The sequence below is a fragment of the Bombus pyrosoma genome, linkage group LG6 (genome assembly GCF_014825855.1).
Source record: "Bombus pyrosoma isolate SC7728 linkage group LG6, ASM1482585v1, whole genome shotgun sequence".
NCBI lineage: Eukaryota > Metazoa > Arthropoda > Insecta > Hymenoptera > Apidae > Bombus > Bombus pyrosoma.
This window is the reverse complement of record NC_057775.1, coordinates 7,156,466-7,181,033: the sequence shown is the minus strand read 5'-3', so window position 1 is coordinate 7,181,033 and position 24,568 is coordinate 7,156,466. Positions and strand designations below refer to the sequence as shown.

Below are 24,568 nucleotides of genomic sequence, written 5' to 3'. Positions count from 1 at the left end.
AATTCTGATTTAATGTCGTATCAACCGCGAGACTTGTTAGCAACGCTATAGAGGAATATTTATATTACATATCGAGTATTAACATTACACACACGTGCTAATGCGTCGATTAATTTGCTTCTCCGAGTGAGTATTAAGGGGGTCCTGAATTAAAATGTTCTATAACAGCGTCCTTTTGTGATTTTTTTAGAAAGGAAAGAAAGAAATGAAGTTATTGAATTTAACAAATCGTGATTTTTCTGGTCCTTTAAATTGTCTTGAAATAATAGGAAATTTAATGTACGTATATTTTTCACATAGCCCGTACTATTTCGTGCGATTGAAAATCAAATGAACCGTTGTTAACAATAGCTAGCACATTCTTGTAATACATTCTGAAAATTGAACTATCCGAATTTTCTGTTCCAATATCGACAACGTATTAACGAATATAGCCGATTGTTTCCAATTTTAAATTGTCATCTATGAAAGTGCAATTTGAAAACAAACTTTTTCAATGAATTTATATCGTGTTCTATTTAATATCGAAAATAAAATTACATCGTGAGAACTTTCATTGAAGAATCTAACTTTCTCGCGAATAAAGTGGATGAGAAAAAGAAAAAGTTAGAGAGAGAGAGAGAGAGAGAGAGAGAGAGAGAGAGTGAGAAAAAGAAAACTAGGCTAATAATAAAGAGCAACCAGAAAATATTTGAATATTACATCCATCACCATCGTCCTCTTTTTATAAATAAGCAAATCATATCCCACATTATATTTCTCAACACCCACGTACTACTGATAATATCGGAATGATAAAGCATACCGGGAAACGACGTCGACAGAATTATTCTAAAGCGTAATTATACCATATCGTGCCGCAAAGGAACGAAGTTCGCTTTTGTCAGCGTGAGAAATCGATACTCGAACGGAAAATATCATCAGGACTGAAAAAAGAGCGAAAAGAAAGCAAATAAGGATGCTAGTCCGAATGTAAATGGATCGAACCGCGAAATACAACTAGCAATCAGCTAATCGTATTATCTTCAACAACAAATGGATTATTTTGTTTTACCGACTAAGCGTATATTTATTATATCAATTATGGATTTTAAGGTGGGGGAGGATTTCACCTCTTAAAGGGATTCGATAGTCGATCGCAAAACCTCTACGTTATCGAGCTCGGACACGAACTCGGTAATGAACGAGCAATGATAACGCGCACTCGTTATCTCGATCGCGAAATCTCGTCGATTTCTTTCGACTCTCATCATTTTCATTCAACACCGACCCACTAAATATTGTTATCGAAGGCAAAAGAAGTTGGACACAGCTAGTAGATTCTCGTAAACCGACATCGTTACAAATATTAATATTCAAAGTCAATGATGATATAAATGAATTTTATATCTTGTCGTAGAAAAAAAGATATACCGTTGCAAAGTTTTTTAACAAATTATTCAAATGTACTGTTGAGAATTGTGGATCTTAATTGCCGAAATAAAAGTAAAGGAACACCAAGGTTACACTTAGAATTCATGTTAAAATAATTTTAGATTTGTTTAATAAACGATTTCCAGGATCTTCGTCGATATACATTTGCACGCGTCTCGACACTCTTTTCGTCTCACCATCGCCCATACCACACTGCCAACGGAACAGTTACATTCATCTGTTTTTCGATACGCGCACACATACTTCAACACACTCCTATTCACATACGTGTGTCACTACTACGCGGCCAATCTAGTCTAGCACACAAAATTATACATATCTCAATATGTACATTCTAATAATTAGATAAAGAAGTAGCAAAGACTGCTTCTATCGATCTAGCATTGATTTATACGCTTTAAGGAAATTCACGTGCTGTTAGACGCACAAATCCAAATAGTATCCAGACATTTACGAGCGATAGACTACAACAGATGGCGAACTTGGAACATCGGTGAACTGCAAATTCGAAATTGAAACGGTCCGTCCCTTTCGTCTGTTTTATCCCTATGGTTTTATCTATTCGAAGGGGGAAATCGTGGAAAACATTGGATACCAAGGGACGATATTCGTCGGGGCTCTCTCGTAAATTCGGCAGACCTACCGACCTTTCTTGTTAATAAATACGTTCGCAAACATGTACTTACAAAAGAAAATCTTGCTCCCAGCATGGATTGGCCCCTTTCACCGTGACTGTCGTCGACTTCACATTCTGCAGCTTCAGTGTTACGTAGGAGTTGAATTGTTCCGCTGAAATCGTGGTTGATCGAATCTGAATCGGGTCCGAGAAAATTCAAGCAGTTTGTTTTCCCTTGAACGAGCGGGGCGCAACGATCACGGCCAGGCCAGGGTTATGCGATTTCGATTGATCGTGCAAAGAAAGACACACAATGCAGCTCGTAAAAGAAATCTGTCTCGTGGAAATGGAAATGTTGACGTTGATAAATAGACAGGGGCCAGCCGCAGAGAGGAACGGCCGGCATCAATGTATCGCGTCGCGCCGACCAAAAATTATTTACGATCGGATAAACTGGGATTTATTCCGTCCACCCAATAAATTAAATCTCTCTCGAACAAGCTACGTTACGCTTTGCCGTCGCGTCCTGGAACGTCGACTCGCGTAGGCCGAAACAGTACGTCGAGATAAAAAATTAATTATTGAAATTCTCCAACGGGGATCTTGATACGAACGGAATGTACACGACGCGTGTATAAATGTTTAGGATTGATTGTTTCTAGAGAATCTCGTCTAAATTGTTTAATGGCGTTTGTGCATTTGTATTGGGTTGGCAACTAAGTGATTGCAGATTTTGTCAATACCACCTAATGACAAAATCCGCAATCACTTAGTTGTCAACGCAATATTCGATTAAGAGCGTATGAAAGTTTGCTTTCTGACAAGGAATAATGTTGTTTCAAAAAGCTTAATTTTGCATTAATCTAATTGTAAAAGGTCGTGAACACATAGTTCGAGACACTTTCATCGAAAGGAAGGAACGAAATTAGCCGAGTTGTTCGCTAATCGTCCGTTCATTCCCTTGTATCCGTCCTTGTTCATTAATATCAAAAGATCCGACACCTGATTAGAGGAACGGTCACGAAATTACATTCTTTTCGCATTCTCTGAGCATGCCAGATAGAGAACGGATTCGCGAGTGCTTTAATTAAAAAAAATCTTTTAATTACCGCAACCGGACGTCGCGCGTTTATATTTCAAACACGAGCGCGCGACTGGAAAAATAATAAAATATTTCCGCGCCGGCGAGGACTTTTATCCAGTCGGGAACGAAAAATCGCAGTTAGCTTCGTAACGAATATCCGAAACATCGTTATATTTCTGTCGCGTACCTTCTCGTCATGGGACAATTAAAGCGTCATTTATGGAAATTACCGAAACACTTTCAAGTGTTTCGTTTCAAGATTCGTGAAAATGTTCAACGGACACTCAACACAAACAATTTTTATGCGCGTATCGAGTGCGTCATATGAAAGTTTCTAAAATTCATTAACACTATAACGAGATCGACTATGGTAATTATATTATATCGATAAAATTGAAAAGAAATTGGAAAATGTATATGTATGGAGGTTACGAGACATCTATTACGAACATACGTTTACTAGAAGATCGGTACACGACAGGAATATCGATCTTAGAAAATGAAAATCGCTAAAGAAGAACATAAGTCAGATTATTTTACATTTTATTCGAAAAATATGTACAATAAATTAAGTACTCTAGAAACCTCAAAAAAATTACTCGAAGGAATTTATTATTGAAAGAGACGCACGATTTTTCAAGAAAAAATTCACGAAATTATAGATGGCAGAAAGTTTAACTTCGCTTAAATTCTTTTCAACTTCCACTACGATTTTTCCGAACGATCTAATACTGTCGTGTGTTAGTGTACGTATAATTAAAGAAAGACAAACGATTATTCTTCGTGACGATGTTCCCTCGATAAACTGTCAGAGCTTGACCTTTCTAACAACCCATGGCGACGGTGAACATCCGTAAGTCGATGTCGAATCGATAACAAAAGATCAGAGACACGCAGATACATAGAATCGTAACATTCTTTCGAAGGTAGCCCGATCGTTTCTCAATTTACCAAAGATACGGATAGTCTTTCGACCCATCTGCGTGCCTGGGAAACGGCGCAGACGAACCGTAAAGCTCTATAAGCTTTCGACTCTGTCGTCTGTGCACGAGTATACATTCCGGCTGCAAGCTCTCGATAACTCGTGAAAAAAATCCGTTTTACGATATTCGATGCGCGTTTCAACTACACTGACTAGATATTTTGCTACTACGTGCAACGAAATTGTTCCTGCCGATTGAAGTTTGTATCACAGCGATCGAATCAACGAAGCCACGCATGGATCGATACTCAGGATTGACGAATTAACTCGTCGAAAACCGCTCGAGATTTAATTATTATTATCGAGAATGAAAAATTATGCGACTGTGTAGAGAACAAAATTAACGAACTGAAAGACAATGTGATAAACGAGGTAGTATATGGATCGTCTAGATAGAAAGTTGAAATAATTATCAAAATAATTGAAACATTCTATTAATCCCTTGATAGAATGAAAAATTTCTTCGAATGAAGAGATTACGTATAGAGATACAGAGAAACAGATGGAATTTCGATGTCGATTTGCAATTCCCTTGCTTACTGTACTGCTTGTATTGCAATATATTTTTATTGATTCATAAAGCGAGACAATTTCCATTATCGATGAATATTTAATTACGGTTAATGTAATTGCCGTAAAACGAGTTATTAATAACAACAACGGAGGCTGTCGTTTAAGTGGGACGCACGAGCGCAAGCCTGAACCGTTTTGCATAATTGAAATTCTTGTTGGAGTCTTATTTCATCTGAAATGATCGCATTTCCAGCGATACACCAGGAACAACGTTTCACTCTGATTTGCATGATATATCGCCTGTTATCAGAACCTTCTAAACAATTCCTCGTTCACGTGTTCGTACATCGAAGTAAACGCGAGGTTACTTCGGTACAAAAAGCTCTTGCATTCGTTTATTTAAGTACGTGCATACATTAGCGATATTAGCATAGCTTCAGGTCGTTCTCATCGCTGCAGCGAATAACCAGCGCCAGCCGGATTTGCCCGACTATTTAAAAATTCAATCGACGACTTTAATATTCAATAACTAGAATCAAATTTTCAAACTAACTATAATTAACTAAAGTTATATATATATATATACACTAATCGACATTAACCATTTGGCGATATTAATATTGGAAATGTACAAAATAGCCGACCTGAAGGAGAACTCGGAGCAATGAGCTTGTAAGAGCTGATAAGTAGATTTAGCGAGTTTGGTCAATGGCAAGATGAGCAGAAAAAGATTTTCTTGGAATCTCGAAGTTTGATGTCAAACCATTCAGATAAGAGAAACAAGATTCGAGTGGCTGTAGATTCGTGCAAATGTGTTCAAAGATATTGGATAAAGACAAGTATCTACAAAACGGAACACGGATAACTTCTTCGTTGAGATATAAGATGCGCTATATAGATAATTGTAAATTCACAAGATATACAATAAGCAATCAGAGTGTGTAATAAACGAATTGTAGAAATTCTAAGGATTTACAGCTCACGAAGTACCAAGATCCACTTAGCTGAAGAATCTGTCTAGCGCTGTAAACCGTATACGCTACTTATCGCCTGATGCTTTGGTATTAGTGATTATACGACGCCATAGACTACAGAGCGTCTATCGTTTAAAGTCGTTCAAAGTTCAATCTGTTGGCCCTACTTGCCACACGATGCCGGAATCCACTTACTCCAGGAAACCACATAGCATCGCGTACCGCTTGACTCAAAAATGTCCACCTAACACCAGGAACCGCATAGTGCCAGGATTAACTTATACAGGGAGATTATCAAGACATCTTGGTTTCACATATAACTTCCTTACGGCCCATTTACCGTCTATGGCAGCGACCACGAGTCTTAGGAACAATTTGAACCCAGAGCCTTACTTTGATATGTGACTATTCGAATTCAGAATTATTATCGCTTTAAAGATCCTCCGAGCTGGCACAAGCAAATTGTGCGACAAAGTTATTTATGGAATCGAAATTTTTGACGCCAGGTGAGCTCTCAGGTCGAATGAACTCTATAACCAAACGAATGCTACCAAGAACTTGCAAGAATCATCAAATAGATTGCAAAAACCAGCAGCCTCAGAAAGCTACATAGTTTCAAAAAGTATAAAAATCTTGGTTAAACGAACTCTATGGCTAAAAATGGACCTTTCGTGTGACTGAACCCTGGAATTAAGTGGTTCTTCGGATTAAGAGAACTCTTGCGGCAATAGAACTGCGGAATCAGGTGGTCCCTTGGGATAGAGAAACCTTGGCTCCAAGTTACTCGTGGAATGTCAAGTGAATTCTGATAGTAAAGGTTTCGATATGTACATCTATGGTTCTGAAATTTTGGTAACTTTGTTATTGCCATATTGTTTAAGCTAAATTATGCTAGAGCCTCAGCAAACAATATATCAGGAAAATATAAATGAGTTTATGTAGCAAAATCGTTGTTATGTCTCGTCAGAAGTGTGTGAAACAAACTAAACTGATAATCGACGCAGTACCTGTCTAACGATAGAAATTGGTCACACAAATGCTGATACAACCAATTTTTTTCGTATGATTTTATGAATAACAAATCAAGAGCTTTTCACTCTGAAACGTTAACTCTGATAACACTCCGTGTAGGCCTCTCTTGCACAGTAATTTACCAGCTAATAATATTAGAAAATTGACAATTAGTAAATTGACACTTTGATAATTTTATAACTTTAAGCGATTTGAAATTTAGCTGTAAAATTTGCTTTTAGAATTTTATACGTTTTATTATCAGGCTTGTTACTGTTGCGCAAGACAATTCATCGTGACTTGTACAATTTTTCCAATAGTATTGATCTAATTTTGCAAGAGAACTCCACAATTAAAATTATCCATAAACGTTGCGTTTCTATACACAAAATTATCCACATGAAAAACAATGATTCTACTAGTCTCAGGTTATATGTGGTAACACACGTAACCGAACGTAAAAAGACGCGCGATATGAACGCGAAGTTACTCAAAGTCTGGAGGCTTTTGCCTATAACTAGCGAGAGAATGCTATGAAACACGAGAGCCGGTAAGCTGGCTAGACGTAACAGGAAATTACTACGATCTGAAAAGTTTAAACGCGTTAACAGCATATATGTGCAAATATCGCTGTTGTTCCTGGAAATTGTCTCGCTTTAAATAACGCCGTGACACGACAAAAATCACGATCATTCATGACTAGCAATAAGATGGTCGCTTTAAAATAAAGAATAAATTCTACGCCCGGTATAAACCGTTTCACTGTGATATCGCGAATTCGTGACATTCTCAAACAGAAAATGGAACGATTTAGGGCGATGAATAACAAATTTTTGCATATTTCCAATGTCGTTCTCGAGTATTTTCAGCAAATAGCGTAACACCAAGAAATCCTTTATGATACACATCTCTGTCGTTAACGATTCTAATAATTCGTTCGAAATGTTTCCCTGCAACATTAGGTTTGACGCAAACCCAGTCGTTTTTGCGAACAAACGATACTAATGAGCAAATGCAGCTATCGAAGAAAGATCAAGGACACGTTCCTTCACGAAGCACGTAGAGAGCGATTTAAGTCTTCGATCTAAGTAGAACTAAGTCGGTCGCTAGTTACGAAGCATCTGATCGTTTAATGTAACTGGAGTCTTCGCGAGGATTCGAGCATAGCTTATTTGCATGTTCGAAAACAAACTGAGGCAAACATCGGTAAGAAGAAAAAAGGGGAAGATTTTGAGAAACTGGTAGTCGCGTAACGTCGCGTTGTCGCGAAAGATCTGCACGTCGGTACCGCGGAAAAATTATTTCGGCATGAACAGAACATCGCGATATTCCGGTTGAGGAATCGCATAACCTTTAGCTTGGAACCGTTCCAATCGGAGTGCAACAAATTTTGCCCGAACCTTAAAACTAGAGCGTGAGTAAAGACTTCATTTCGCGAATAGTATCGCTTCTATCTCAATTTTCGAAACAATCGTCCCACGGTGAACGTTGATCGCTCGTAATTTGCATGTGTAAGTAACTATTTGCGCCACGCTCGTGCAAGTCTTTAAGGCTCATTTTAGAACAACTTCAAGTTTGGATCCCAATTAGACTCTTCTTCCCGTTTTCATAGGATACAAACCTTCCTCGCAGACGAACCGCGCCTTCTTCACTGCAACAGAAAAGGAGAAAATAGGTCATAAATCAAAGGTACCGATTGATTCCGAATGATTGTTTACACGATACCGGTAAAAGATAATATTAACAGTTCTGGTGGGTCACTTAATTTCGCTAAATCAACGTATCAACTGTGTGAGCGTGCGAGCATGTGCATAAATGGAATTAAAGCACGCTGGTTCGATTAAAAGCATACGTAAATATGCACGCAGCTGGACGTTCGGAATAATTAAAACGAAAGTAGGTTATCCCATTTATTTGTCTTAACGCAATGGTTAATTTCATTCTACCCTAAGGCCAAGATCATTCGACGAAGATAAGAAACGACGCTCTTTGAAAAGAGTACATATACGTTTCTACGAGGACTTTTGTGTCATTTTATGATCATTTCGAATTCATTGACTATCAATTAGTTTCATTTTTTTATTTATGTTCAATTAATGATTTTATTATCGCTCGAAGCACGAAAATCTTTGTGATACATTAAATAACAGCTTTCATAAGTTAGCTTAGAAAAGGACATCGTTGTTACTCTACATTATCGTAAAATACTGATCATACAAAATGTCGTCGAATCAACGTAATAACTCGAGAAGTATCTAATCCTCTTTTACGCGCAGAATCATCAGTAATTACAAGATTGACTCTCTTCGGATTTGAAGCAGATATTTATCTTCTTACCATAACGTCAAATCGAATTGCATATTGCTTTTTTCGAATTGCAGAATATGTCCACTCCGACAAATTCGTGCATATTATACAAAAAGGAACAGAGCAGAGCTGGTTATCAGTCGATACGTCGAACCACTGAGATATCATCAAATTATACTTTTTGTCGTGACAAATTGATGTAATATGAATTTCTGTTCGACGACTATTTAATTTATAGGACAAACGATACTAAATGTACGAAATCTGCAGAACTCTATTCTTCAAATTAATTCTGGAGTTATACTTTCTAACTGAAACGCTGAAACGCCATTGCATCTTTGGATCTTCGATTCCATGGAAACCCGTTGGAAAGCTCGGCTTGGTCACAAAAATAGGCAGCCACTTTTAAATGCATCCCGAAGACACATATACACGGAAATTGAAGCCGGTGGCTGGTGAATTCGATTTCGACGCTCCACGATTTTCCATTGAGCATCCGCTATCTATGAATAAATCAATTCGCCGCAATTCACGTGTGACACTTCAACGACAATGAGCCTGCCTTGAAACGGCTTCCATATATGCATTTACCGAACGCGTAGACAGATAGGGCTGTGCACACTTGTACAATTGCACATACGCACGTCCAGACATTATTAGATCTGACTATTTGAAAACGAGAAGAGAATTCAATTTCTTCCGGAGAAAAGCGTCGGTAATGATATTATAAAACCTGTATTTGACCGATTCATCTTCTACATCGAACGGTTGAAAGAAAAGCAGCGTTGTCCGACTAACTGGCTGATGACGTCGTGTGAAAATGATCGAAAGATTCATGATGAGAATAATATGCGGTTTATGACAGAGTAATAGTGTGATTGTGAAAATATGAATATTGAAATATACAATGGTGAGTCTATTCGATCAATACAATTCAATTGTATATGTAATTGTTCTTATTATTGAGGGATGAGCAATGAAACGTATTATGTATATCACATTGCAGAAAAGAGAGAGAAAAGAATATGAAAAAGAAATTAATATAAAATGCAGATATTAATATCTATTTACGACGCCATCATAGGTGACATTTGAAAACATTACACTAAATATTATCGTATTTAATAAATTTTATTTATACGAAAAATTCTATTCTTATCTTTGCAATAATATACGTAGACTTTATGTCATCTATGCGTTATGTAATATATGTAGACTTTAAAAATACGTTTCTTACACGTATCTTGAAACGCTCTAAGTATGGATAAAAGAGCTTGCAAATTTTTATAATATATCGAGTGTTAATCAAGAATTATATTAAACTGATCGTATATTATCTAAAATGCGATTAATCGTGTAATACATAACTAGACACAACAAGAACATTAAATTTAGGCTCACAAAAACAGCTATCGTTCCAGATTATATAATCAATCTTATATTATTATATAATCAATATATTATTATATAATTTTATATATATTATATATATTATATATAATATATTATATATCAATATATTATTATATAATCAATAAACAACCAATTCTAACGAATACAGTTTCAGTAGATCGTAAAAGTTTCCTCCAGATGTTTGAATGCTTTGTGCTTCGACATCAAAGCTATCAAAATTACTTTTTTTACGTAGCAGCGCATTCTATTATAACATTTAAATCGGCACTCAGAATACAACGGAGACAATACCGTGGGAGACTTATTATCGTGCTTCTTGGAATCTCAAAAATAATTAATTCTCTACGTCATAACGAGCTTCAGTAAGGGAATATCCTTGTTCGAGTAGATATTTGAGTACCGTTCGCTCGAATGCGATAATTGCTGCTGAGTTTCTGCTCCTCTGCTGTTTTTAGTATACATAGAATTGGCTGCTGGTATGTGATATACCTTTTTTTTATTTCACGTTGCTTTCTTCCATGATATATATATATTGCTGTTAATTATAAATCTGGTATTTGACGATTAATGGATCTTAATTTCGAATATCGTTATATCATGGCAACACATATACTTTTTCTTTTAGTTGAAAATTAATTATACATCTATTTTCCCAGAATCACCCAGTCGATAAGAGAATGGCCGATTATTATTTATAATTCATTTAGGACACTGTCAATGTTGATTTACGGCGAAAGTGATCTCTGATTGAACTCTAAAGAACACCTACACAAAAGCCTACGCTCTGTACTAACATCGATGTTATCTAGACACATATATAGTTTCGTGTTCTTTTCACTAGCAACATTGTATGCATACTACATACAGTAGGCGTAAAACTTCGAATTCCTGGCTTCTGTTCCTACCTGTTGAAAATTATCTATAAATAAGACAGAAAGCTAAAACATAATAGTCGGCGAACAACACAGTCGACTCTTGCTTTAAGATTATATTACGTGTACTATACTTGAAACAACTAATTTTACAAACATCCAGTTTAACTACCACGCTTGGCGTTCAATCATGGTGACATTACTCCATTTTTCGAATCGATCCATAAAAATCTAATACTTTAAGTTATATTATTACGTATCGTGTTGCTGTATATGTGTTGGCCATCGAGATGATATTTCAAACAAATTCTACGGTACAAATAATGTGTTTTTGATGGAAATACGTAAGTTAGAGTTTTCACTGGAAACCCGTAAAACTGAACACGAGAACACAGCGTTTCATTGATAGGAGGCTATTTCTACATTGTTGTTTCACCGTACAACATATTAAACAGTAACAGCACCGTGCCGCGCCACCCCGATTGGACTTAATCAGATTCAGAGAGACGTCTAGGTCGAACAATCCAGGTATTATTCACGCGTAGATTATAATATCGATTGGAATTACACTCGATTGTTATGGACTAAAAACACTGTATATGCGAAGTTTCTAACTCTTTCATTGTCTATCGTCGATATAAACAGAGTTAAACTTAAAATTAAAAACCGGGGATCTTTCATTACAAATAATAAAGCTACTTGAATTTAGAATCCACTAGAGTATCATAAATTTTAAGCAATACCTTTTAAATTTCGTCCAAAAAAGGCAAATGATTTAATCCATGATATGAAGAGTCCAAAAGTAACTTTTGGGAAGATTATTAAGCTGACATGGAATTAATTTTCCTGACACGGATAAAGTACTAAATGGCCCATAAAATTATAAAAAAAAACCTAGAATAAATATATAATTTATTGACCTCTTTTAATATAATCGTCCTTGCATAATCCCTCTAGACGATTCATCAATGATCGCATTTGTGGTAATCGAACAATGCACTTTGCATACATAGCGTGTCTCCCTTTTATCTTCTAATCTTTATTTCGTGGATTATTATTTCTAAATTAAATCTTCCCGCTCCTTCCCCCTCCCCCTATCAAATACAATAAAACAGATGAATGAAAGATCGAGTGTTTGCAAACTTCTCGAATGTAAATAAGGATTCAAGTATATAGATAACGTTGTACCGACGCTAATCTTTTTTTAACGGTCCTAATGAAAAGGTCACGAAGTGACCCGTATATGTATCCTGACCGGCGCAAGCTTATGAGGCTAACGTGCCGTGGGTTCGTGCTCCTTTCCGTAAGTGTGCGTGCTCATCGGCGAACTGAGGCAAGATTTTAACGTACCAACGGAGATTTAAAGCAATGACCTGTACTAATAAATGCCAGACAATGAGCTGGAACCTATACGAACGAATAACTGGCCTAAGGTTAACTGCAAGACACAAGAATGGCTTCACCAAAGTTGCTGTAGTATACACGCAAGCGTCGTTAGTCGCGTACACAGCCACGCGACGTGTAATCCGAACTGTCCGTAGGACGATAATCAGCCGCATTTATTCTGTCATGCGAAAAAGTGTTCTTGTTAACACTTCGCGAGCAGGGAATGGATTCTTCTACCATTCCAGGGGTGAAAAAGCTCGCTACCCAGAAACATCGATTGCGCGTTTGTTTCGTTGTGTATATACATATATGATATACTGGGTGTTTTTAAAAAACGACCTGTAGGATGAAATATACAGAGGCTTATGAAGGTATTTAAATATTTGTAGACATTTTCTGTGAATGTACGGTATGCGTTATAGGAGACTGAATTGGCATAATTATATTGATAAAATTGGAACCAAATCTGAAGATATATGTATATAAAAAAAAACAAGATATTTAAATACAAGTATTATATTTTGCAGAGATTATAAAAACACTGAGCAGCCAAGCATTTAAAATGTTAACCCCTTAACTTACAACTACGGGCATAGCCCGTAGTACGATGATCGGGCCAAACGTAAATATTACGGGCATCGCTCGTGAGGGCATACTACACAAGTCGTGCGAATGGCTCGAAGGCTGCGCGAGCTTGTTTACATTTTCGGCCCAAAATTCTCGAACGCAAATCGTAGGTTAAGGAGTTAGTAAGTCTCGGTATTCAATGGGATCGCGTTTAACGTTTATCATATGTTTTCTGTAAATGTTTACGCTTTTAAATGTCCAATGAGTATCGTAAATATCGTTCAAGTGAACAGAATACAGGACTTTCTGTAGGACCTTTTGTTCTCAAGGAGTAAAGGAGAAAGTTGGATTAGGCTTACATTAAAATGTTAAATATAGTAGAAATTGTATTTGAAACGTAACGTAAGCAAACACAATTTAAATGTCTGTTACAGCTACTTGCGTGAATACAATTTCTCAACTCACTTGCTCAAAGATAAACCTCGATTCACCTACATATACATCCAAAATAGGAAAAACAGGCGAGAATGATGAGACTCGTCGTATTTCTATTTTGATATTTCTAGGACAGATTTGCAGATATTTTGTAATACAAAGTAATTATTATATCACTATAAATAATCGTTTACCAAAGCCTTTGATATCTCATTTACCACCAGTCCCCCACTTACTTTTAAGGGCAACCTGCATATCGAGAAGATTGTAACTTTGAAAGATGGAAGCCGTTTGATAAGAAAATTGCTTCTGTAGCGATAGAACGATCGAAACAGGTGCAGTTGCGGTTTCACACGGTTCATTAATGTAACGTCATACACACATTTTAGCAAAAAGATTTGAATCAAGGAAGAATCTTGATACTAATTTTTCCACGTTAACACAATTGTCAGGAAAAGTTACACGTAATATTCTCTTTAGCTAACGTAACAGGTCAAATGGGACGCACGGAAGTGTTACGATTCTGGGAAATCATAATTTTCCAAGCGCATGAAAGCACCGAGTTGACGATGGAGGTTCCATTCGGCTCGTATCGATTCGTTTCTAGTATTAAATTTTTTAACGTTAAACATGTATGCAGAGGCCGTTTCAAGAAAGAACGCACGCACGTAAAGCGACAAAGAGAAAAAAAGGTTAGCATATTCGGTTAAGCGCAAATTAATTACGTTTTATAGTTTCGTAATTTGCCTTGTATTGTTGATGTTCCTTTCTCTTCTCTCATTTTTTTTTGTTGCAAAATTTAGCGAAGAAAACATACGATTTTTCAGCCTATCAATAATTCAACAGCTTACGGTTAACTGATACCAAACGTATGAGTGAAACGAAAACAATATTGATTTAAAAGTGGAAAATATAAACGAAATATCGTTGCGTTAGCTGTAACAGTGCATGAAAATTCATACGTGTTACGGAAATCTTAATAAAGCAACAGCGATGACCTCGCGGGAAAATAATAATTTAAAACAGTCGGTGCATGCTCGAGCTACTGTCACGACTACGCATTCAAAGTTCGTGACCAGCGGACACCGGCTACAACCAACAGGTGCATATCACTTAATTATCTTTTCTTTCCAAATTAATTACTTTGAACCACTTAAAAATACCGTCCTTTCCCGTACATGATGTCATTTGATATCTACACAGTTTGGCGTCCAGCCAGATGCAATTGAAATCCAATATGCAATACCAAAAGCACGAAAAAAAAGTCCCGTTAGTAGCAAACCGAGTCTGAAATCACGAAATCGGACAGAATCGTTACGCAAATCAAACGATACTTAAATATTCATACGTAATTTCAGAATTATTTATAGAAGAAATGTAACTAGTGGGAATGTATTTAATGCCCTGGCACTGTAATATCAAAGAAACGGTGCGGAAGTGAAATAAAATGCAAATATTCTAGGAGAATTTTAATCAAAAATTTTTAATCAAAGTATCTCGGAGTGTTGCGAAGTTTGTCCGAGTTCAACTTCATATTATTATATTCTTCAGTTTTTTGTTTCTAGAATTTTAAGCTTGATAGTCCAGTCTCTTCGCAGATAGAAATAACAAATAATATAAAAAATTAATTGAATCGAAAAACTGAAAGAGTAATGGAAATCGACGTACGAGTAATCTATCGCAGATTTTTAACGTACACCCGTTACTTTTATCGTCAAATGTATCATTGTCAGATAGAACTAAGACATATATATGTCGATTATTTAGAGAAAATAATCGCAGTCACGAATGATCATGACACGCACAAAGAGCATTCTCTTTAATCGAGGACGCGAACTATTATTCTTGGACAAATTAGAAGTTGCCGAGTTGGTTAATTGTGGGAGTTAATTTGCAAAGATTGATGGAGTTTTTGTTTACAAATCGTATCTTCATACATACTCTGTGTGAGTAAAGCAAAGTTTGTAAGTAGACTTGTTTGCTTATGCTAGATTGGATGACTTCCAGAGCATTGACCAGTCTGCCCAACGGAGAAAACAATAGCATAGTGAAACGGGAAAACCCATTCAGAATTGTGGACTTGGTTTAATTCATGATTAGTAAAATAGTGTCGACTATGAATAATCGATTCCATTAATAGAAACTCGAATGCGGTAAAGTCTAAAATAAATGAGGTACCTTAGTAGCTTTATATACCAAACTCATTATTCTATATATATATTGATAAAACTCGGTATTTTATTAAATTTGATTATAACAAATCGAACATTCGATTTAACCTTCATCTGCGCCTCTTGCTATAAAGAAATATCGACACCTGATTGCATTGTTATGTTATTCTTCTATCTACACAGCTTTCATAAATGTTCGTTTGTTATTCAAAATAACAGAGATATTTGAAATAAAACAACGTCGATGGAACACCCCGTATGTTTATACCCACGGTACTTGACAGATTGAGTATTTAAAATATATATTCCAACGAAAGAGATATCACAAGAGCTGTTGGTTCACATTCCTTTCTTTCATTCTTCCTTTTTCTTTTTACAGTTGCTCGTCACTTTGATGTAAAGTTCTGTACAAAAACTATAGCCGACCCGTCAAAGAAGCTTAGCCACCGTCTAGTTTCTAGAAAGCCGGTACGAGAGTAACGTAGACAAAGCGAAAGTGTTGCCGAAACGTCATAAACTAAAATGCACGACGGTTCTAGGTTGGCACGAAGGAGGTAAGAGAAGGATAGCAGCAGAGAGAGAGAGAGAGAGAGAGAGAGAGAGTAAATGATGCTCGAGAAGCGACAAAATTCTATGGAAAATGTGCGCGAAGCTATATACTATCGCTTCGCGTACGAAGTTGCGCGTGATGTCTTTTACCTTCGAACAACTCGAGACAATAGGCTTCTACGTATGAATACCAGACGAGAAGTTCTTGTCGATGTTCTCGTCGACATTGTGCCGTACTCGCGTGTTCCATTGTATCCGTTCTTCAGCGAGCACACGTGCGAAGGTTGCTGGTGTGTGCGCGCACCTGCACCAACTTAATGGGATACTTTCAACCCCATACTTTTTCCCCGTGTCGCGCGTCTCAATACTGCGAAAACGCAACGCTCGTGAACGACGAAGACGCGCTGGGTCGACGATGAGAGGCCACGGTATAACCCGGCTGTTATTTATAACTCAGTTATATTAAAGATAATATTTACGTGACGTGTAAATCCGATACGTTATCGCGGCTTATCACAGGATCGTGAAAGATTCACGGATGGGACGATGTCTCTGCCTCGAAAGTAACCCCGTCACATCATATCAGCTCGGTTGAAAATGTTGAACCGTGTTCGTCGAGGATCTGCATCATAGCGAAAATAAACCCCGGGAATAAGGATTCAACCTGGCGAAAGATGAGAAAACGGTGTTGTGTCTGGAATGCCGTCTTTATTGTCGGAAACAAATATCGAATTCATACGCTGAAATCGTTTCGATCCATAAAAGATGATACGTGATTATATTCCTGTACAAGAAGAACATATCAACCGTTGAGCAGGACATTGTGACGAATAAGAGTTAATGTATCTTGGCATACTTTTTGTTGATATTTTGTGTATTGAATTAAGATTCGCCTATCGGGTAATGAGAATAAGATGATGCGTGGTTGAGAGAAGAAGTATCTGATAGGGGAGACAGGCACTTTTTGCTCCATCGCAAAGCGAATTATCGTCGAGGGAGAGACAAACACGATACGGTATTTTATCGATTTCATCGCGTAATTGTACAATAAACACGTTTTCCTCGTATCTTTCGCTGCCAGGATACTACTCATACATACACCATAAAATGAAATTTGCTAATAACATGGATTCTCAAGAAAGCTGTGAAGAATAACACTCGTCGTTTTCACGTATAAAAATCCTAACGTATATACGCTTGTAGACTTGAAATGTAGAAATATAATTCAAGAGAAATAAATAAAACCACGTAAGGAAAAATATAAATCTTTTTGAAACTCGTCGACTTCCCGACTCTTCAGAAGGATACGTGTGCTCGTCCGAAATGGTCGGGTAGTTTTCAAAAACCTGTACGCAGAGTTGAACGGCTTTCCTCTTGCAAAGGAATTCTTCTTCGAATGTCTGCTGAACTGTCGTCTTCTCTCTCTCTCTCTCTCTCCCTCTCTCTCTCTCTCTCTCTCTCTCTCTCTCTCTCTCTTTGGCCGACAATAAAAGACTCACGGAACGTCTCTGCAGAAACATTCCATACTTTTGCTATCTGGTTTCTATTTCAATAGAAATGTTATTCGCGCGTTCTCTCCGATAAGTAAAGCCGGCCGAAGGTATGAAATAAACGTGGAAACGTCTGGCATTTTGAAACGAGGCTACGGGCTACGGCTACCATGTTCATTACAAAGAGCTGGATGCAAGAAAGAAAAAGGGATTCACGAATGGAAAGAGAACGACGAAAGGGAGGAAGAATCATCTGGCAAAGACTCCTTATTAGATGTCTGCAATACGTAAGTCCGTAAGCGTACGAGCGCTTTGTCGTTGTTTCCTTATGAAACGACGTCTTTCTGCAGTCGCATGACACCGAGGATTACGATGGAGTCGCATGTGCCAGGCGTACCAACAATTTCGCTGAATCGCTTCACAGTTGGCTATGCGCGTACACGATTCTCCTGTACCGGTACATGCACGAAAAACATATAAAACGATCCCAACTAAAAGGTTAATGAGGCGATATCGAAGGAAGATAAAGGCCGTGGTCTGATTAGATAAACCATTGATTTTCAACAGAACCAATTTAGACGAAAGCCGACAAATTCTAGAGACGTTAAAAATTACTATGAGCATATATATATATATATATATATATATCACCCAGACCAATTACAAATGTAATTATTCAAAAAGCTAAGAAAACGGATGTTTCTCCAAATATCTTAGAACAATCCGCCTTTACTTTTCAGTATTCCCCCTATTATTTATTTATTAATTAATATCATTTATTCGCATTTTTCGATCAGAATTAATTCACCTTTATTGATCGGAAAGATCTCGGAATATTCGTGTAAAGGAGGGAACGAGAAATTGTAATAGGCTTTAACGAAAAGAAAGCAGAGTGGTATTAATTAGTAAGTTTGTTAAGCCTGACGCAAGCTTTGCACAAACGTGATTGACCCTAAAATTTTCTTACGTCGTCAGACACGGGTGAAGCAGCAAAGATTCATCGTAATTATGGAATCTCTAATGAGACATTAGAGACAAATCAAAGGAGTGTTCGTTCCGCGCCGAACTAATTAATTACTTCACTTTCGAACTTATGTACGCCTCTAACAATCTTAGCGTGATTTCTGTGGGAATTCGTCATCGATAAAGCTATCGGCAAGCATTAATTAGCGTGCTTAATAACTACAATCAATAATTTAATTCGGTCATTACAACCTGAACGGATTAATCGTGAAATTAATCACCCATACATGATCGTCTCGAATCGAACATCAAACCAAGCGCATTGCTGATACTATATGTTGAAAATGGTATCTAGATGATCTTCGACGTAACACTGTACGTGCTATACATATACAGACAATCGATAATTTCGATGCTTTATATGTTTTCTCTTTTCCTTCATTTCACGTTTCGATAAGTCAAATATGAAAAATAAAATTCACCTTGTACAACAATTAAACTCCTTAGTTTGCATTTCGTAATATTTTTACGTAACGCAAGTCCGTTATAGAATACCCGTCTCCTTCGTGTGAAAACATGCAATCGCTGTCAATATACTGAAACGATATTTCTTACGTAACATTGTGATTTGCATAATGTGGTGCAAGCGTATAAATGACATGTATACAAAGCGCGTGTATCCCATAAGTCGTCAGGGCTGATAAGAAAATAGATAATAAAAGGAAACACGTGTCATTGTAAATTTTCAATGAAATTCGCGTACAAAAAGGCTTTGTGGAAAAAAAAGAAATTCCATTCATTGGTTCGAAAACTAGAGGAGCAATCAATTGTTATAAATTCGATTCAATGGCGTTCTAAATGTCCCAGACACGACGTATGAAAAAGATAAGATAACTGTATTTGCGATTACGGTTTTTCTACAAACACCCTTAAGTGAACATATGGCTTTATTGATGCGACATACATATTTTAAGAAACAATGGTAATTACGTATTTAGAAAGACGACGCGTTCTCGATTTCCATGATCGTTAAATATGTTAAAAAATCAACGCTTTGAACATGATTTTCCTATGCACGTACGTATACGAATCTCTTAGTTTTTCAGAGATTCGCAGAAAACGGTACCACTACGATACACTTTGCTTACAATTGTGCGTTCGTCACGGCATATGCGTCAGCATTGGTCGCTTTAAGGCGAAATTTCCACCGTGCGATCGACGCACGCGTCTACCTCAAAAGCTTAAACCCGAATCACACGTATGCGTCGAACGCATTCGTATCGTTACAATTTGCATACGATGGAGAAGCGCCCTTTTGTTTCCGTGCGACTCGAGTTTAATAAGTGGCCGAATAAAATAACATCCGACCTAAACCCAATTCTTATCTTTTGTTTGTAGTTTACGTAAACGGAAATCGAAGGAGGCAGCAAATCAGTCGGCTATGCTTGTGGCTGTGACACGGATAGGCGCGTGTGGACAAAATTCATCGTATTGGTAGGGACAGCTTTCGCGAATATCTCGAAAAGTAGGAGAGTCTGGTGGTAACATGTGGAGGAAAAAATTGTTCGAATCCGTTGAGTTCCACGACGTATTTAAAAATCCTGAAAGTCGAGAATACGCCGACTTTGTAAATAATTATGGGGACAATAAATCCTCGTGAAATAAACCTAAGGACCTTAGAAAGTTTGTTAATTGTCTATTAGAGTTAGACGTAAAATTGTCTATTAGAGTTAAACGAATCAACAGAATGTATGATTTATCAAACGAAACATTGAAAGAATTACTTATGTAATGTGCATTTTGGCAAACTTTGTGTTTAGAACAACAATACCAAATAATATGCCCCGTCCAAAGTGAATCGAACGAATTCCCAAGATCGTGGATATGATGTCTTATTCCCTTTTACCCTAAGGATTCCTAAAGTCCCTTGAAAACCAATAAAACTCGTCGGTTTCATTCCTCGATAAAATCAGACAGTTTGATACCCTCGAATGGGATTCTAATTTATTCAGGATTCAGCGTCTAATAGTTACGGGTGGCTTCTGTACTTTGTAGATCTAAAACTGCTTCATAAATATCAAGTTTTTATTAATACTGCACGATACTTTGCTAATATTTGAAAATTCAGATACTGTATTTATTATTCCATCGTTAAACTAATATTTCCTCTATAAAATCTAACATATATATGTATTACGTATATTTGATATATATACAGGGTGTTAAAAGAAAAGAGTTCGTTACTTCTAAGACTTATAGTGGACTCCGAAAAGAGTAAAAAGTTCTAATCCCATGCTAAATAAAAGACATCTCTGGCCGTTTAAACCGTTTAAAACAATGTCTGCGTTCTTTGCAATGCAACGTTGGACCGCTTGCTATTTCTAAACTATGTCACGCATCCTTTAAACTCTAAACAGTCGTATCATCGATAACTCATAGCTGGGCGACTTCGAATCGCCAGTTATCGACTTTCCAAACATTCACTCAAGCACCCTACCGTGGCAGGGTCCTTATTGAACCCTCGGACCAGCTATAAATTATGGTGAGGCTAAATAACGGCGAGCTATCTGCCATTACATGCAGGTATATCGTCCCGAAGAGCGTTGCCGCTAACACTCATGTACACACAGCGATATAATTGTATATAATGTATAATTTAACTCATTTTTGTGTATTTTAAATTAAATATATCTTAAAACACTCGAATGATACAAAATTACAAAATGAAAAATCAACCAGACCAGAACTGTTCAGTTTCTTCCTTCGCCAAGTAGCTAGGCGAACGGTATAAAACCTGATATCTTTGCGCTCCTTTTTCGTTCATTTCGAAAGAGAGGTAAATCAAGACCGACTTTTATCCGTCTTCATCCTACCGTAAAATCTGATATCTCGTATGCGAAACTTACGATTTTATGCGAACTGACGAGGAACCGCGTTCGAACCTGTAATCGATAAATACTCTGTTGTTGAGTTCGACTATCGATAATGCGCATAGCGAGAAAATAAAACGCTTTTTATTACAATAATAAATTGCCCGTGAAGGAGAAGTTTTCAGTGGTTTTTCACGCTTTCGTTAATATCGGCCACTAGCCTCGTAAACTAAACCAAATCGATATCACGAACTCGACTGTGCATCGCGTGAAAGACAGCACCCTGCAATATTAAAAATTCATCGTGTTTAAAACAACACGCGATTCAAACAAACACGATTTCCCAAAGTAAAAGGATTCGATCAAGAAGTTACGACGCAATTTTAATTCTCTTACAGAGTGTTTAATTTTTAACTAAATTCATCAAGAATGATCGAGTAATGCTCCCATTTAATTTACATCAACGAGACGTTTCCTTCCTCTTTCTTTATTCAAATATCAACTACGAACAGCGACGAAAGAGGATTACTAAGTAGGTTGAACTTAGACTTTGCAGAAATCATTTCATGCACTTTAATGCACTTTTCCCAAGAAGAATAAAAATTTCACCTTAACGGTAAATAAATATTCTGTAGATCCCAAGTGTCTAGCGGATATCGTGCTAATAACCTGTGGTTTATTACTGTACGATAATTATGCAACTGCTTGAGCAAGCAAATCACCCGTTAATAAGTAGTTGTACAAAAATACGATTTAGCTCTTTCTACCTTTATTCGTTAATCAATATTCCTCTTTTCTAATAAAATTGCGCAATTGGAGATTATAAGAAGAATTGCAATTAAATATTACGAAAGTAAAGAAACTAGAAATAAACGTAGCAATGCAAATGTAATTATAGAAAATTCTATTCATAGCTCGATATTCAGATTATGGATAATAGGATTGCTATAGAATAATTAATTCAGTGTGAAATGTAAATACGTCAAAATTTGTCAGAAAGCGAACATGCATTAATACTAAAACAGTCACTGAATATTTCAGATCACGTTACATTCTAAAGCCGTCTTAAACATTGTAAGATTTCCGCAACTATGAATGGTTAACAAGCATAATCTCTAGTTTCCTATAACAACGAATTACGATTGATTATTAACAAATTTGCGATCATGATTAAGGGCACCGAGAAAATTTTGTAATTTATTAAAATTCAACCAACTACCACGCTTAAGCATAGCGAAATCGATCGTTTCTTTCGTAAAGCTTTCAACCTGGTTAACCAATGATCCATACAGCCTCCTACGACGATAAAAAGAAGGTGGGTGGTATTTTAAGGAGAACGATTTCATAATTAAATACCTTTCAGCTTATAAAAACAAGCGTTCAATTTCGCGCATACTACACGTACGATCGAAAAGATTTTCCCGGTCGGCTGAAAATCTCGGTCAAAGCCTTGTCCTCGATCGACGATAATGGGATTAAAGCGCGTGGTAAGAAAGAACGCGGAGCAAAATTGAAAAAGAAAAAGCAAAACGAAAGAAGAGAGGGTGAACAGCGGTTCCCTTTGAATCCGGCCAATTGGCCATTCGCCTAAATAATTTATATCGTGCAGTACATTTACGTGGAAGAGGCCGGTAATGAGCGACCCCGTCGGTTCTGCACTTAACGGAGTTTCGCTCTCCTGTCCGATAATTCGTTCGATAATATTGTTTTCGCGCGTAATTAACTCCCTGGCTAGCACGTGAACCGGCCTCCGCACCGTCTTCTCTCCTGAAATTCTCGGTTGCTCCAGCTGCTCCATAAAACCAATAACCATCACAACATAGTTACTCGCGTATAACACGACCGCACGAAAATCGTCCAACGTTACCGGCAGATCTCGTGTCATCAGCAGAAAGGAAAAGAGATACACGCGAGGCTATGATGACGCGGGTACATGTTGCGAAATTAGGGGAATAAAGATGGTTAATTGGCACTGCTGATGCGTATAACTATAAAGAAACCGCTATTACGTCTTTACGTCTCCTTTCCTATGTTATATCGACGTGTTTGAAAATCTTATATCCGAGGAAAGTCGACGAACGATTTTAAGAAACTCGTCACTCCTTTGGTTTTAACAGATGGGTAAGGTCTTAATAAAAATATCCAGCGCTAATTAAAAAAACGTCATGATTCGTGTCAATTCAATGACGTTTTTACGACACGATTAATCTGGTTTTGAGCAATCTTCTGTACACTTTCATTTAATTTATAGATTGTTAATAATATTCTGCTCGAGATAATTAAAGGATCGGCATTATAGACGATGCAATGATCAAACAAATATCTACAAGTTCTGTAGGTTTGATGGATTGACACGTCGTTCGTACGATATTGCGACAAGGATTGACTTAAAGAAAATAATTCGACAAGATCCAGAAACAGGGAACGTAGATGTAAAAGTTAAAGTAACGGGAGAAATCGCCAAATCAAGTGAAAGTAGTCGAGATTCTCTAATTATTCCAAGCAGTACGTATTATTTCAATTGTTAAACAGTTTCAACCTGCGTACGTAAAAGTAATTTTATTTCTTATACCATACGATGCTAACTTATGCTACGCTATGACAGATAATATTTACGCAATTTTCAATAACATCATCGGAGCACACCGGGTACGCGCAAGTAATAATGGCTCACCGCTGAAATTTCCTTTCAACCTTCCTGATTTCTGCACGTCACGGATTTTCTCCGTTTATCGGAAATAAATAGAACGAGAGAATAGTCGGACAAGAAAGAAAAGATAGATGATCGAAAGCGTACCAGGGAAAGAAAGAAAGGAAGAGAAGAGAGATAGAATTCATAGCCCGCTGTCTGGCGACAGTCAAGCTATTGCTTTTCCCCTTTCCTACAAACCCCTGGTTTTCCACCCAACGCATCGTTCTCGGAGTTCAAAG

The 24,568-nt window shown here is 37.1% G+C and overlaps 1 protein-coding gene across 4 annotated transcripts in view; it reads right to left on the bottom strand.

Moving 5' to 3' along the window:
- The window catches only part of LOC122568763 (protein unc-13 homolog B), a 377,765-nt gene that overhangs the window by 344,214 nt on the left and 8,983 nt on the right, over positions 1 to 24,568 (bottom strand). For all 4 annotated transcript variants that reach the window (XM_043728897.1, XM_043728898.1, XM_043728901.1 and 1 more), the window contains exons 2-3: positions 8,236 to 8,265; positions 2,121 to 2,223 (exon numbers count right to left, since the gene is read on the bottom strand). In XM_043728897.1, the coding sequence (XP_043584832.1) occupies positions 2,121 to 2,223; positions 8,236 to 8,265 (133 nt within the window). The remainder of the gene's footprint in view (positions 1 to 2,120; positions 2,224 to 8,235; positions 8,266 to 24,568) is intronic.